The sequence below is a fragment of the Sinocyclocheilus grahami genome, unplaced genomic scaffold (assembly GCF_001515645.1).
Source record: "Sinocyclocheilus grahami isolate Dianchi unplaced genomic scaffold, SAMN03320097.WGS_v1.1 scaffold20.1, whole genome shotgun sequence".
Taxonomy (NCBI): Eukaryota; Metazoa; Chordata; class Actinopteri; order Cypriniformes; family Cyprinidae; genus Sinocyclocheilus; species Sinocyclocheilus grahami.
In genome coordinates, this window is record NW_015505199.1 from 1,349,807 (window position 1) to 1,367,010 (window position 17,204).

Below are 17,204 nucleotides of genomic sequence, written 5' to 3' on the forward strand. Positions count from 1 at the left end.
TTCGTTGTGAAAGCGAAACTACTTTGTTTGGCCTTCCAAAAGAGGACACGACTAGAAATCAGTGGTTAAGTTGTATTTACAACACTGTTCCAGAACAGTTCAACCAAAATATTCCGATGTGTCCAGCACATTTTATGGAGGATGAGGACTGTTTCCTGATCCTAGTAGAGTAGACTACAATGCCGGCTGCTCTGACTCACAGAGTGTAAGTACGTTTTTTATATATAAAGAATTTGCAACTGATGATTCAAACGCGAGTTTTGAGCAGTGTAGAGTAGCGTTTGTAGTTTGTCATTTCTTCGATCACAAATGCAGACATGGTTTTATGTTTACGCGGCGCGATGCAATGCATCGCGTAAAAAGACACTGGATGCAACAAATGCCTCATTTATAATGGGTTTTAATGTTTTTGTCTCGTCGCTCCGGCCAGGACAAGGCATCACAATATGGTAAGGGCGTAACATTTCCGTCACATGCTTGAGGTATTCGGCCAATCACAACGCACTGGATAGCTGGCCAATCAGAGCACACCTTGCTTTTCAGATCGATGAGCTTTGTAAAAATCGACGCATTTCAGAAAGGCAGGGCATAGAGGAGAAACTATAATGTACAGTATGTGGAAAATAATGTTTTTTGAACCTTAAACCACATAAACACATTTCATTACACCAAATACACAAAATAATGTTCTTTTTAGCAACATCATATGACCCCTTTAACATTTTTGTGTATAGATGATTACAGCATTTCACTGGATTTTTCAGTGGAACGTTTCCATTCAGTTTTCCTTGCAGTTATTGTAATACAACTGTACTGTAAAATAAAACAGATTATTATTATTAATTATAACGATTACTATTATTTTTAACAATAATAATAATAATAATGTTATGTAACTAATACTATACTAATTTCCCTATTCATAGAAGCTATACTGTATGTGCATACTTGCGTCTACATAGAAAAAAAAGCCTGGAGGTGTTACCTATATGGTCACCAAGTGAACTGACTTGTCCTAAAGGGACTTCTGTGCAGGCTAATCAAAAATAGCGGTATAAATTTTATAGTGGACAATTTAAGTGTTCAGGAGCACAGAAATCTTGCCTCTGCCAAAATATGACTTTAGTACTTATAGGAGGTATTAAACGGAGATCCTCCTAATTGGTAAAGACCCCACATCCACAGACTTTAATTAAAAACAGGCTTTTACTATGGCGTAACTATTGATAAATGCAAAATCAACAAGAAAAAAAAAACAGATAATTATGACACTATGATTATTAGTTAACATCTGGAAGCAGAGAAACCAATCAAAATGATCATACTGCTAAGGAACACACGTTTTAGTGGGTGAATTACTCTGTGTGTGTGTACGATTGGAGAAAGCCTGTTGCTGTGCTGCAGCTGTGCACTGGCTGGCAGACGTCTCCCCGGCACAGGGTAGGCCGGCACTGCCGCAGAGCACACAAGCTACACCAGCAGCCGTTCTGAGTTGCCATGGAAACCAAACTGTGCAGTGTTGGGAGTGGGGGGGTGGTGTAGGGGGAGCTCTCTCACTGCAGCAGCCAATGGAACAGCGCCATCCAATCAGATGCGTTTGCATAACGAGCTTGTTATGAAGAGTCCCCATGGTTGCAGTGCCTGTGTTCTAGGGCCCGTCTAGACAAATCTCAATCACGTACATGGGGGAGGGAGAAAGTGAGAGAGGAAGGAGAGAGTGAAAAAGGAGGGGTGCTCATGCAAAAGGCAAAGACTAGAACCACTAAAGAGCTTAACAGCTGGAGCTGAAAGGTCTCCCAAAATCCAAGCCACAATTTTCTGAGAATGTACCTCAAAAGGATAAAAAAAAAGATCCAATGTAAATAATGTGTCACAAAGAGGTATTCAGGCTGACACCATCCCTATAGAAAATGCAGTATTTAAAGGAAGAGTTTGTCTAAAAATGAAAATTCTGTCATCATTTACTCACCTTCATGTTGTTTGAAACCTGTCTGAGTTTCTTCTGTGGAACATGAAAAAGAAATTTCAGGCAGATTATCGATTTTTCAGAAATAAGCTATAATTGGTTCTTTTGTCTTGTGACTATTCACAACACATTTAAATGTTATATCAAAATGAATGCAAATCAGTTTTGTGACCTATGGTGGATGGGAAGACTTTCAACAAATTATTACAATTTCAGGCTTCTCCACACGCTTAGTTATTGTATTGCTTTACAAGTTGGAAAATAGCAAATTAGTTAAATTAATCAAATAAAAATTGTTTATTAATTAATCTGTATTATTTTCCTGTAACATAAAACAACATATTTTCGGAGTAATATCCTATTATAAGTAATATCATAGTAATAAGTAATATAATATTATACAATATGTTTTCAGAGAAAATATCTTAAATTAAGCTTTTCTTCATGCCTTTTTTTAAATAAGATCTCATTAGTTATTGTTTGTTAATGCATTAACTAACAATGGATTTGTAACTATGATTCATAAATGCTTTAGAAGTATTTCTATTGTTAATTTAACATAACTTATTTTAAAATGTTACCTTTTTTTTTAATTTTAATATCTTTTGACTGACATTTCAATATTTCTGTTCTTAAAAACAACACAATAATTCTAATACTACAACTTTATAAAATTTTAAGACATTTTTTGCAGTGTATATCTATGCTACTTTTGTGTCCTTTTTGGAGCTTGACAGCCCCAGTTAACTTATTCACTTTTTTGTAGTATGGAGTATGGAGAAAAAAAGCAGTGTGAATACTCTGCCGCAGAAGAAAGTTGGTCATTTGGGTTTGGAACGACATGAGAGTAAGAAAATTATGAAAGTATGCCTTTAAATACTGCATTTTCTGTGGAAAAAGAACTGCATTATAGTGTCAGACATCTCTGGGATCTTTTTCCCTAAAAACATCCTCATCTTCAACATACCAGACAAGAAAAAAATGCTCATCGGTACAAATGAAATGTCACTTATCATTGTTTACATCTGACAAAGCATCAATTCTCACTCTCCCGTTACAATCCCTAGACTCTCCACAGTCTATCAGGTTCCGGCGCAGGTGGCCGGCTTTGGCAAGCTGAGCTGTTAAGACTTGCGGACAGCAGAAGGGCAGGCGGCGGTTTTGACCTGCATTGATTTAAGCCCGTGTCTGACACGGCACTGCAGGGAGAGCATGACTGACGCCAAGCAGGGCTCTTAGCTGCTGAGGGGAGACCTCTCTGCCCTCTCCACGGCACATTTACCACTGCTGAGAAGAAGGGAGGGTTGAGAGAAAGACTGAATCTGTCCAAGGAGGCAGATAAAGCGAGGGAGGGCTAGGGAGGAGAGAAAGAGGAATCCCTCTCATTATCTCAAAGGTAAATACAGTCAGCTGGGGGGACTGTGACCGACTGACCTGGTAAATGTTTTATCGCTCGCCAAGGCGCGGAGAGAGAGCTGACTAGAAAAAGGCTGATCGGTAAAAAATACGACAAAATACCCCGAGGTCAGGCAAGTTGTTTCATACTGATCATTCAACCTGGCCTTTCTTATGAGTGCTGTGATTTAATGTAGGCTGAAGGCAGATCAGGGCGCTACTTGTTGTATGGATGGTCTAATGTCAGCCTAACTTTTCTGGGAGGGAGTCTTGACATTTTTTTAATAGGACAGCCCCCATTTTTGGTGTCTGTCTTCTGTGGAACACAAAAGAAGATATTATAAAACACATTTAAAAAAAGTTAGTTTTTTTATTCATACAATGAAAATCAATGGGGTTCAGTGTTGTTTTGGAGCCCAATGTATGGACAGTTGTACAACATTGTAAGTTTCAGCCACGATAAGTTGAGCAAACAAGTAGTATCTGACTGAACTTTAGACCATTCTGAACTATTTGAACTTGACCTGCCCAGGTTTTCACATCAGAAATGTGGTCACCTCACAGGTGACACATTTACAGTAACTGATCATGACACTCAAAAACCAAAACAACTAGGAAGCTATAAATACAAGAAATGCTGATTTAGCCTAACAACATGACAATAACTTGCATTCTGATGATGTCATAACAACATCTGTTTCATCCATGCTTCAATCAGTTAGATAGCATTTAAAAGGTTACCTCCTTTTTCTTCTTTTTCTTAACTTTGGGCTCCTTTCCCTCCATTATCTTGCTGGGTTTTTTCTTCTTATGAAGTTTAACTGAATCATCCTCAGAGAAAAATCTCCCTAAGGGTGACAGGGGGACACTCCTCTGACGTTCACCTTCCTCATCCTCATCTGAGAAAAAACACAAGAGGTTCACACTTATGAGATTCATGCATACATCACATCACCCCCATCTATTTATCAATCTATTCATCCATCCATCCTGTTGTTTAATGTGTCTGTCGATCTATCCATTATGTTTTCTCTATCCGTCGATCTATACAACCCATTCTCATGAGAAAACTTAACTATTTTATGATTTTGTATGATCTATCTATCTATCTATCTATCTATCTATCTATCTATCTATCTATCTATCTATCTATCTATCTATCTATCTATCTATCTATCTAACTGTCTGTCTGTCTGTCTGTCTGTGAAGGGTTTGCCTGTGTAGTAGAGGCTCCTTCACTCCATTAGAGTAAAAGCAAAGATTTTCTGAAAGGGGAGTGAAAGGAGAGAGGTGAGGTCTCTGCCACCTACTGAACTGTGAACCTCTCACTGTAAACAAAAAACTGCTGTCTGGCAGCACATATTCACTGTAACACTTCAATGATGCCATGCTGTCAAAAAGAAAGAAAAAAAAGACATCAGGAAGGCATCGTCTGCAACCAGAGCACTATGGTGCAACTCCTGCCGCCTGTCTATCGTCAGCTCAGACGGTGGGCCATGAAATATGCATTGCGTGTGGTGGAGTCAATCAGCTAAAGCCCTGTCCCGCAGCCCACCACGCCCCGTGGGAGCTGCCGGATGAGGGGCTTTCCCAGCCTCTTGGATGCTATCCTCGAAATCCACTTAACCTTCATTTAGCTGCCACTGTTTGAGGACTTCAGCTCCGGTGAGAGCAGCCCCTGCACAGTTCAAGCCTCGCTTGCAGCCCTATAGGGCATTTTGGGTATTTACTCATGTAAAATACAAAGCTTCCCATCTCTCTCTCAGCCGCTGGGAGGTTTTTTCTTATTTCAATCTTCTGCCACACATAAACAGAGCAGTTGCCTGCGAGATGACGGATATTTAGGGCAGTGCGTCTGCAATGCATCTCACAGGGAGGCTCTTTCATGTCGGCAGAATATGTCTGCTGCCTGCCAGGCGCATCAAGCACTCATCTCGTCTTCATTCATGTCTCACTTACAGTCGTGGTGATGCAACACAGCACTCTTGAAGTGAGGATATCGAAAAAAGCGAGGTTTTACATTGTCAACTTACTTTTAAGCATTTTGGATTATGTCGTTGTGAAAATTCATATTTTTATTCTCTATATGAATACCAAGGAGTCGAAGTACATATCTTTTTCAGTGTTCAGGTACATAATGCAAGGTACATATACATAAGATACATAATTATTTTGCACTCTGGTGAAAATTCATATTTTTATTCAATATAAGCATACTAAGCTGAAGTGTATATTTTTTCAATGTGAAGACACTTTATCCAATTCCAATTTAATAAGCTAAGAAAATAATGAATAATCAATCATCTATAGCCTGATTTCCCCAAAACTGTAGCTCTATTTTTGCATCCCGGACAGTCATGTTTTGTGCCATGTTCCCAAGCAAACAGAGCCTCGGCCAGGAACCGCCAGGTGTTTAAAAGCTGTGCTGTTGCCGTTCGCTGCTGGTAACGGGGCTGAAAATGTCACGACTGCAACCACACATTTGTGTGTCAGCTAAGCATGGACATTGGGGTAACTTTGACCTTGCAACAAGGGCTGGGTCAGTGCCGCACTCCATTAGAGATGGGATTCACGGCCGGTCTCGCTGTTAAGAAGAGGAACGTTTACAGGAAAACGCATTAGCTGTCTGACAGACTGCGTATGTTAATAGTGCCCCCACCGTTAATGTGATGAGACAGCATGGTTGGAACTCCCCCTCATTGAGACCTTCAAGTTTTATAGGCCGTATCTTTACTTTCTGAAGACTATATCCATTCTCTAAGTCCCAAGGCTCATTCACAAACCTTTGCTCTGCTTTGCAAAGCGATATAGTGGCAAAATTTGCAAGTACACAAGCAAAGTAGTCTAAAATGAATGTCCTAATAACCTATAAAACAAGAACAAAGCCACTGCAATTGAGTTTAGATGCTATAATTATTTTATTCCAGCACGCATATTCTACACTGCAGTAATTTGTTGGTAAAATTTGCAAGATGTGACACACTGTGGAGTCTGATGCAGACACATAGACATAAGTGCGTGATGCAACAATGATTTACATGCATGCACAAACTCTAGCAAAGAGAAAGGAGTGTCAGCTTTCACAGTGCAGCTTCCAAAAATAGCCCCCACCAAACAGAGCTATGAGCAGCTCATGATAATCTTTCAATTTCAAAGATTATGACTATGTAAAAGAAAACCAGACTTCGAATGGAAGAAATAAAGAAGGGGGCAAAAAGCACTCAAATGACTTTGGATCAGCTTCACCCTAATGCATCCTAATGAGGATCAACAGAAACAGAAACTCTCACAAGCATTGTTGGGGTATGACAGACAAATGAAACAGCACTAACAAGAATGGGGCAGAACATATAAAACCTTTTTCTTTATGACAATGATATTTTTTTTTTAGAATAGGACAGTCCACCCAAAAAATTCTGTCATTATTTACTCACCCTTACGTCGTTCCGAACCTGAATAACTTACTGTCTTCTGCAGACACAAAATTTTGAAAAATATTTTGAAGACTTTTGTCAATATAGTTCAAGTCAATGAAATCCAAAACAACATTTTCATTTCATGGGCAAAAAAACTCAGATATTTTTCTAAATATATTTTTTTGTGATCCACAGACAGATAAAGCTGTACAGCGGGGCAGAACATATAAAACCTTTTTCTTTATGACAATGATATTTTTTTTTAGAATAGGACAGTCCACCCAAAAAATTCTGTCATTATTTACTCACCCTTACGTCGTTCCGAACCTGAATAACTTACTGTCTTCTGCAGACACAAAATTTTGAAAAATATTTTGAAGACTTTTGTCAATATAGTTCAAGTCAATGAAATCCAAAACAACATTTTCATTTCATGGGCAAAAAAACTCAGATATTTTTCTAAATATATTTTTTTGTGATCCACAGACAGATAAAGCTGTACAGGTTTCGAACGACGTGAGATTGAGTAAATTACAGAATTTATTTTATGGGTAAACTATCCATTGAATCTGCTACAAATTTTGAGATTGCAAATATTTGGAACTCTGGAGAAAATCAATCTGGCATCTTTCTGGAACCACTCCATCCTTTGTTCCTGATGTGGCACACAAGGAATGTGGACTCAAGTTGCAAAAAATTTAAAACTAACTGATTAAAATGTGCATATCTTAACAGAAGCGATGCACATCCATTAACCAAATCTGATGGAGGTGAAATAACATTAAAAACCATGCAATTATTGAGCTTGCCATTGGATTCTTTATCATGTTTCATTCTCTTAGCATTTTTATAAATCATCTGTTTGTCTGTTTATATCTGCGGTTAGAGCATGCTCACTTCATTGCTCCTGGCTGGGGGACCAGTCATGTGTTCTGCAGTGTTTGGATACGGCAGTGAACAGTCCTGATTGCAAATCTCACATCGCTGGCCTACAATACAAACTGCATTTTCAAAATACATTCTATTACTTTACTTATGCATGTTAGATTCACAATAATTAATTAAAGATATGCTTTATCGTTCTTAGCAAAGAAGCTAGAGATTAACTGGATTGATTGTATGGAAATTACTACGATGTGGTTCGCAATTAAATAACTTAATAGCTCATTTCACATGTAAAAAATTGGCTATTTATTAATCTCACCAAAACATTCATCAACCACCTCATTATAATTTCAGTAAAGGAATCAGTGAAGGTGTTCTGGCCTACACTGAAAGCAATCAGTGAATGGGACTAAATAGCAACCCAAAATCCTGGCCAGTCCTGCACTGCATAGATTTCTCATTTTTAGCACATGCGGGGGCTTACTGTCTAAACAGAAAGAGCACGCTGGCTCATGAATTATTTCTCAATTATTAATTCTTCTGCATATTGCACATTATTTCAAACCGTTTGCAGCCCTCAGCAGCATTCATATCAACCACGTAACCGCCTCGTAAAAAAAATAAGGTAAATACACAATTGGGGTGCAAATGAGATACTCGTGGTCAGGTCGGTCACGTGATTAATTCACGGCTAATTCAGAGGCAGCCTAGACCAGCGAGAAACCATAAATGTATTGATTTTATTGAATTGAGGGCCGTGAATGTATAAAAGGCATGCAGGCAGAACGAAATCTTAACTGCACGGCTTCTCCATTACACCACTGAGAACCCTGCTCTCACAGCCAATGGCTTTTGAGACTAATCTGTAATATAAAAAAAAAAAAGACTGATGAGTCTTTAAGGGGAAAATTAGATGCACGCCCCTTCACCAACACAGGAAGCATAAACAGTGAAATCATAAGGATACAGTAGTCACCAGCAGCGATTAAGCATAATAACTGTGTTCATATTGCCTGAGAAAGATATATCCAGCATCAACATAAAGTGTCACTTTACAACAAATATTTTCTGTAAAGCAGCTGTTGCACAAAATAAGAGTTTCATACATTCATTTAAAATACACAAAGGCCCCTCTTTTAGCCAACACAGGAAAAATCTGACTGTAACAGAAAACAAATGTTAAAATTGTAAACCTGCTAATCTGCGGTACAACCAAATAAATAAATAAAATTACATTATAAATTATTTAAAAATTGCTTATAAAGTCAAATTTACAAAATCTCTCATCATTTACAAATACATGTTTAAGGCTACTATAACAGTAAATATGGTTGAATTGACATTTTAAGTAAAAGGTCTTTATTGTCTTTTAATCGTCTTATAAATTAAATCCACAGATTGAAGAAGACAATTTTGATAATCTGTATCAATTTCAGTACATTTTACAGCACCAAACAGATTAATAATAAATCAAATAGGTTTGTATGTTAACACTATAATGACACAATTAGTTACAGTTAGGAAGCCTAAAATATAAAATCACAAAACCTATAACATCAGGACTGTAATTTTTATAGTTAAGTTCTGACGGTAAGTTTAACAAACCTTTATTTTTTTTAAAGATGCTATGGAGGCTGTCTTGGCTAAAGTGTGTGCCCCTCAAACAGACCACAGAGGCAGTGGATCACTGTAGCTGATGTTTTCCTGTCACACGTGGCTCTATCAAGCACATACACTACTTTTACAAGACACTGTGACCACAGAGTAGCACTATAACCATCAGCTCTTTAATATCCCTCAGAGAAATGCCGTAACACCTTTTGGGAAACTGATTATTTGTTTAGATCAGTTCTTAACCATGCATAAATCCCATACATACTATTTTACATACTATTTTTACAAAGAGACTGCAGTATTGCCATGCACCAGACTTTATATTAAAACAGTCCATCAGGTTTAGAAATCATTATGCACAGTGGGTGCAATATCAGAGCACCCCGACTGGAAAAAAAGACAGTGGGTGCATGCATAACTCATTTATTTGCAAAGAAAAAATGCGCCAACCGGATGATGGAATATGAACAGAGAACGATTTTATCTCAAAGCGAATCGCAGAAAGATGGTCTGCTCTTTAGTCGCGCTTTAGTGACTCAAATACAGTCGGACAGTGCGCCGTTATTTTTGGACGGAACAGAAGCTACTGAGACTATAATAAATCGCACGCGCGTCAAGCCCCTTTCCTCCGCATTCAACTAGGCGTAGCAGCGCAGTTGTGAAGGGCAGAACTCTCCCTCCCCTGTGACTCTTTACCCCCTCACCTGGCACGTCGTCCTCAAAATCCATATCGTCTTGTCCCTCATCTTCATTGCTTAGCGATCCGGGCATCTTTACCGCATAACAAGAAAATCACATTCGAGATGCAGGAATAAAGTCCAGATTACAAAGAGACTGCAGTATTGCCATGCACCAGACTTTATATTAAAACAGTCCATCAGGTTTAGAAATCATTATGCACAGTGGGTGCAATATCAGAGCACCCCGACTGGAAAAAAAGACAGTGGGTGCATGCATAACTCATTTATTTGCAAAGAAAAAATGCGCCAACCGGATGATGGAATATGAACGGAGAACGATTTTATCTCAAAGCGAATCGCAGAAAGATGGTCTGCTCTTTAGTCGCGCTTTAGTGACTCAAATACAGTCGGACAGTGCGCCGTTATTTTTGGACGAACAGTGTCCGGTGTGAGTCTGAGAACAGAAGCTACTGAGACTATAATAAATCGCACGCGCGTCAAGCCCCTTTCCTCCGCATTCAACTAGGCGTAGCAGCGCAGTTGTGAAGGGCAGAACTCTCCCTCCCCTGTGACTCTTTACCCCCTCACCTGGCACGTCGTCCTCAAAATCCATATCGTCTTGTCCCTCATCTTCATTGCTTAGCGATCCGGGCATCTTTACCGCATAACAAGAAAATCACATTCGAGATGCAGGAATAAAGTCCAGAAACTTAACCCTCTGAATGCCCAGATTTTCAGCTTCAGAGGAAACGTCCACTGAAGGTGAGGCTAATTTTATTTTAATATGCTCTCAATAAAATAAAAGATGGCTGCCCTGTTTAAAAAAAACCTTTCTCCCTCTTCTCTATCCAAATCCTCCAGTCTGAAAATAAGAAAGAGACAAAAATGGAACACACATGCCCAGATTGTGACGTCTGGGCGGTTGCCATGGCAATCCATCCCATAGTTTCCCGACACAACTAGTTACTGCTCTTCGCCTGGTCACCGGCTTAACTAGTAGTGAGAGTGCCGGCGGTCTCGCGGTGGCATTGCCCTTTTCCCGCTGAAGTTCGAGGAATGTGAGGTTATACAGGGAGACATACGGGAGAAAGTTCCCTCACAGTCCCTGTCTGTCAGACGAGGGAAGCGCATAATAGGAGCAGGAAAAATGATTTTTTTTTGTCCATCTTTTCTTTTTCTTTTACTTTTACAAATTTAGGTCGCACAAATTATATATCCGAGGTCACGGCTGAACGTACATCTTTGACGACTTGGTTTAGAGATGTTTTAAAGTGACAGTTCACTTCTTTTTTTTTTTTTAATGTGTCATTTACTCACCCTCACGTAGTTCCAAACCTGTGGCGTGTGTCCCACGGAAGAAAAAGCAGTGTTCACTTTTATTTCATCTCCTTGACATACACAAAGTAAATGGTGACAGGCATTCTGCCTCATTTTGGGTGAACTAAAGCGTTACAAACGAGGCCAGGTTTCTGTTATTTAGTGTTGGGTCGTTTTTGAACGAATCTTTAATGTGACTCGGGAAGAACGAGTCGTCTCGGGGAGTGATTCGTTCAGTCGCGCATGCGCAACATCCTATAGGTTCTGTACTGGAATTAGTCAAGTAGTTCACCTGGTTCGAGTCTTCGGGGTTTTCCGAGTCGTTCGTTCATCACGTGACAGCCCCTTAAGTTTAACCAATGCAGTCTGAGCCGGAAAAAGAATCGATTAGTTCATCTCTCGAGTCTTCGGGTTTGAGTCATTCATTCATCACGTGACAGCCCCATAAGCCCAAAGTTGTCAGATAAGAGGTGAGCTAATCATAGACTGAAGACCCATGTAAACAATGAATTCATCTTTTCTGTTTCTTATAGCAGTTTTGTATTGTTTGTAGTGTGATCGCTTGCGTAAGTAGTAAACATATTAGGGAAGTAACACGTAACATTTTAATTATATTTTGCTAAAATGAACGAAATGACTCGAAAAAAGATTCGTTCATTTTGCTGAAGGAGACTCAAAGGTCCGAGTCGGTAAAATGATCCGAACTACCCATCACTATTTAAACGAAATACCTGTTCCTTTAAAAATTGGGTACAGCGCTGGAAACTTTTCTGCTGGAAATTAATTGAATCTCTCCTCATTAAAAAAAAATCCAATCTAATTCTTTCTCGTAAACCTGCTTCAGGTCAACCTGCGAATCACGAGCCGTTGCCAAGGATACGACAGCGAGACGCTCTACGTGATCAAACCAGACAAAGACATTTAAAATAATCTCCAGAACTCATAAACCAACCAAAGCAGGTTTGCTGGTCTCCCGGTCTAGTCCTGTATGGTGCTGGAGACATTCAGCTGGCCCAAACAGTTGAGCACTAGGAGACCAGCTAAATCCAGCAGCCATTTAAGGCTGGTTTTAGATGCTCCAGCAGAATATCACCGATTAAATCAACTCTGAACCCTGTGAGTGCACAAACTTTATTGCTATGGAAATGATTGGTCCTGTCTGACCTGTGATAGATGAATCCTATATGCTTTAGTGCAGTTTATAAAAAAAAAATAAATAAATAAATAAAAAAACAGACTTGGGTTGCTCTAATAAAAAAAGAAAGAAAATGCACAATTATGAATCAAATGGGTTTATCTTTCTCTTTTCCTCACAGTTAAAGACACAATGTTTTGAACATACTGAAATGAACACACCAGAAACAAGAAAACTGATTTCTTTTGAAATTGTATTGAATTTACAAAAGAGTGGCATGGATTTAATCTTCATCGTCCTCCTCCTCATCCTGGTTGATCTGGAAGTAGCGCAGTTCATAGCTCTCCTTGGTGTTCGCTACTACACGCAGCCAGTCACGCAGGTTGTTCTTCTTGAGGTACTTCTTGGTAAGATACTTCAGGTACCTGAAAACAACAAACACTTCCTCATTACATATTGTTGCAATTGACATGACACCGAGTTTCAAATGAGATGATAATATAGTCATTAACATTGTAACCATATCTGAGACTAGGGTGCAAATACAAAAGCTATGAAATGGAATGGGAAAGCTACATATAAAAGGTTTAAATTTTGTAGCGCTAAAACCCTTTAAAAATATATATAGGTTTTATAAGTAACTGCTTTGTATTCACACAATTTGGCAAACAAAAGACCCTTAAAGTCTGCCTTGTGGAACAATCACTATAGTTATCAAAAATATCTTAATTCAAGGGTACATAAAGGCTCCAATTATAAGGTGTAAAATTAGTGGTAGTGGTTCTCCTAACAGCTTCTAAGGCCCTTCTCATCAATCTGGCTTCTCAGACAAATATTCAACAAGGACAAGATGTAGATGACATGCCACAACACTTTCTGAATAGAGTTAATGCAATATTACAAAGCCAGCAACAGCTGCTTGACTAGGTAATGCCTCTTAAAAGTCTTGCATGAAACTTCACATCAAAAGTGGAGGAAGTCATTACACAAAGATCACAGTAATGTGTAATAATTCCACATTTTCAACAATTAAGTCAAATGTTCAGTAGATGAATTAGATAAATACAAAAACATTTATAGGCCACACAAACACCACATCAACTCTCAAAATGATTTGCTATATCCAACACACTAACAACAATAAAGCTGACATGAAACTGAAAGCCACATGATGGGCTGCTTTCTGTGTTTAATACTAGTCTGTTCCAGTAAGCAGGAAGGAATTCAGCATCAAATGAAATTAAAGATTTTACTCTACATAATACAAAAACTATTTTGACGGTACCTATACATAAATAAACGTCTGATCGCAAGATGCACGCGCGCTTCAGTTTATCATTAAAGAAATTAAGGATGAATCTAAAACACCTCAAATCAATGACTAAACTGGCAGTACAATACTGCACACTTTCAATCTGTAAACCGTGTGGGCTGTTAGCCACAATGACGACACGCACAAGTCTTGGAAACACTGTACCGAGGCACAAACACATTTGAATCACCAATGTTCTGATCGTGTGAATGTACACGACTGATTTATAGAGAGGAAACGAAAAGTTAATTGACAAATCTGTTCGATTTTGCCGACTATATTTAGACTACTTAAACTTACATCAACATGGCAGACAATTTCTTTAGGCATAAACTCTTAAAGTACTTTTTGCACCTTTCAATTCATCTTAAATTCAAATGATTAAACGTCTTACAACGTTACAATACAGCAGTGAATCAACAGCTAACATGCGATTCAAGGAAATACTGGGAATGGCACTAAAAACAAATTGTTGAGAAAAAAAAAGATCTCAATACAAAACTGCATTGGAAATAATGAGAATGGCAATAAACTGTATAAAGTGCACAATGTTGTGTTTTGCTGTTTGGTAACGCATGTGCTAAATTTCTCAGTTCCATTATCTTAATGACTACTTTTAAATCACATTTTAATTTTAACAACTAAATGTTCAATATTATAGTCACAGTGAAATAACGGCAATAAAATTATAGTTAGCAGCCCTTCACAAGAATTTGGATCTCTAATCTCAGACTTACCTCTTAGAGAAAGGGACCTCAGATGTCACTGTGATTTTGCTCTTGCTCCTTTCAATGGAGACCACGCCACCACCCAAATTGCCAGATTTACCATTTACTTTGATGCGCTCCTGAAGGAACTGTTCCTGCATAGACACACATGCAGACATGCCCATCAGATCATATAGAAATATAGGTTACACTTTACTTGAAGGGGTGTGCATAAGACTGACATGACACCTACATAATCATGACATGACACGTGTCATGAATATGAAGGTTTTTTATGCATGTTTATGACAACTGTCATTCGCTCAGTTATGTAATTTTTAATGCAAAGATGACATTTTTTAGATGTCTTTGTTATGGGCTATGGTTAGGGGTAAGGGTAGGTCAAATAATGTCATATTTGCATTAAAAATGACATAACTGAGCGAATGACACTTAATGACAGTGGTCATAAACATGCATAAAACCGCTTTCATATTCATGACATGTGTCATGTTGACAATTATGGACATTAAGTCCACTCTGCAACTTATTCTGGCCATAAACAGACTGGAAGAAACTGACAAACAACCAAACAATGTTAGTTTTGTTCCAGTGTGCCGTTCAGGAGTAGGTCTATCTGAAATTAATATCAACGATAGACCAGCACAATAAAACTCAAAATATGGCACTGCAGTTTCCCAGAAAGAATGCAGGGGGAAAAAAAACAGTGATGTGTATACTGTATTTTTTGTAATCAGAAATTTGCATACAAGACTGCAGAAAACCACTAGACTCGCATATTAAAGCAAGCAGAAAATACAGTTTTGCATGTGTGCAGTTTTTGAAAATTGGCTTTTCAGTCAGGTAATCTGAATGGAGACTTCCAGTTTTGTGTTCACTCTGCATCAGACGATCAGTTTCTACTTACAAAGTTAGCAGCATCCATGATGCCATCCTCCACAGGATGAGTGCAGTCCAGGGTGAACTTAAGGACCTGCTTTTTCTTTTTCCCACCCTTGGTCACATGCTTTTTCTGGAAGACGCAAAAAGATACACATGGATGAAAGCAAAAACGATCAGTGTGTACACTAAACGATTTGTAACATCTAAATTAATGATAATACATATGCACTAAAGCTACGTTTCTCCCATCATTCATCAAAACGAGCTCTCGCAATCTGACAGTATACGTGACAAAGACATACGATTACACATATCCAAAGGCAATAGCGAAATACATTTGAAAACGTTGTGGAAAATGTGAAACGATATAAAACTCAGCCATATAATTTTGGGCTAAGTTAGCTTCGTGGTTTCGATCCATTGGTAGCAGCATTGATTTAAAAACATGCCAAAAATGTAATGTCTATTATTTTCTATCTATAAAGTATTATCGCAAAACACGCAGTGTTTTACTAGTTATTCTGCGTCGATTCTATGAGAAATGCTAATCAGCTAAACTGGTGGTTGCTACAACGTGGTTGCTCACGAGCCAGGCCTCGCTCCAGACCTCCAGTAAACAAACGCTTTTAAAAACAACACTGATGCACATATTCTTTCGTTAACCAAATTAATCAAATGTTCCATGATTCGGCTTCAATCTACACTGGTTTCTGCGCGCCTAGAGAGACGTGACCCATTGCATTTTATCGCTTTTCAGGACCTTGCTCGTACTCACAATCGGGGCCATGGCCGACAGTTTGGCAGAAAGGGAGAGGAGAGGGCGCGCGTGCGCATTGAAAGCGTCCCGTTATAATCTATTTCAGACGTAATCGATAGAATCCGTTATGCGGAGATTGATTCGTACAATCACTGGATCATCATAATAGCCATTTCGTTGTACCTAATCATATCTTGTCTAATTGTGTTTTTTAAGTAAAAATTAGATAAAGCTAAATTACTCAAGACTTAACCTATATACAAAATCGCTTTTTGTGTAATTGAGATCACTTATTCAGGTATTGTAAACCTTTGAAATTATCCAATTGTTCATTTGTAATATATTTATAATATTAAAGAGAGAGAGTGAGAGTTTTCCTATATTTTTGTGAATAGACATAGGTTATATATATGTTTTTCTATATTTTTGTGAATAGACATAGGTTATATATATATATATATATATATATATATATATATATATATATATATAATAATATATATGTATATATATATATATATATATATATATTATATTTTTGTATACTGTATATATTTGTATAATTTGTATATACATAGGCTAATACATATATAAATTCTATTTATTTTATTTTTATTACTTCTCTCTCTCTCTCTTTCTCTCTCTCTCTCTCTCTCTCTCTCTCGAGTATATTACGAGTATACAACAACATATGCATTATGATGCATAAAAATCATGAGAAAAATCATCTTGGTGCTTTGTCTGTTATATACTGTAAAGTTTTGCAATAGTAGTAGTAGTAATAGTAATACAGAACATGAAATATACAGAAAATCTGAACCGTCTTGAAAATATGAACATATTACACATTACCCTCTCTCACAAAGAGTAGAATTATTTTTGCTGCTCTCCTACTAGGGTGCACAGAATCTGGTTTCTCATATTGTCAGACTGAAGTTCAGCTTTACCTTTGGCAACCCCCTCAGTCTCCCTTTGTACTGAGTTCCCCTCCCCTCCATCACAGTCAGCTGCTTGGCATTAGGCTCCTGTTGAAGAGTCCCAGCATTACTGTCATTCCGGCTGAAGATAGTGGTCAAGCCACTCAGAGAGACATAATAGAGAAATTTCTCTTGCTGGC

The 17,204-nt window shown here is 38.2% G+C and overlaps 2 protein-coding genes across 3 annotated transcripts in view; both read right to left on the minus strand.

Annotated features, from left to right (window-relative positions):
* Positions 1-10,750, minus strand: part of chd5 (chromodomain helicase DNA binding protein 5) — a 34,240-nt gene extending 23,490 nt beyond the window's left edge. The window contains exons 1-2 of the mRNA XM_016238760.1: positions 10,545-10,750; positions 4,103-4,260 (exon numbers count right to left, since the gene is read on the minus strand). Coding sequence (XP_016094246.1) covers positions 4,103-4,260; positions 10,545-10,611 — 225 coding nt within the window. The 5' untranslated portion in view covers positions 10,612-10,750. The remainder of the gene's footprint in view (positions 1-4,102; positions 4,261-10,544) is intronic.
* A 1,894-nt stretch (positions 10,751-12,644) lies between these two features.
* rpl22 (ribosomal protein L22) lies at positions 12,645-16,202 on the minus strand. 2 transcript variants are annotated; one of them, XM_016238775.1, is made up of 4 exons: positions 16,106-16,202; positions 15,356-15,460; positions 14,458-14,582; positions 12,645-12,833 (listed from the first exon to the last, which is right to left on the minus strand). In XM_016238775.1, exons 1-4 carry the CDS (start codon positions 16,115-16,117, stop codon positions 12,692-12,694), a joined length of 384 nt encoding a protein of 127 aa, XP_016094261.1. In that variant the 5' UTR covers positions 16,118-16,202; the 3' UTR covers positions 12,645-12,691. The 2 variants fall into 2 exon arrangements, with proteins under 2 accessions (XP_016094261.1, XP_016094259.1); XM_016238773.1 differs by having other exon boundaries at positions 16,091-16,132.
* Positions 16,203-17,204: the final 1,002 nt, after the last annotated feature.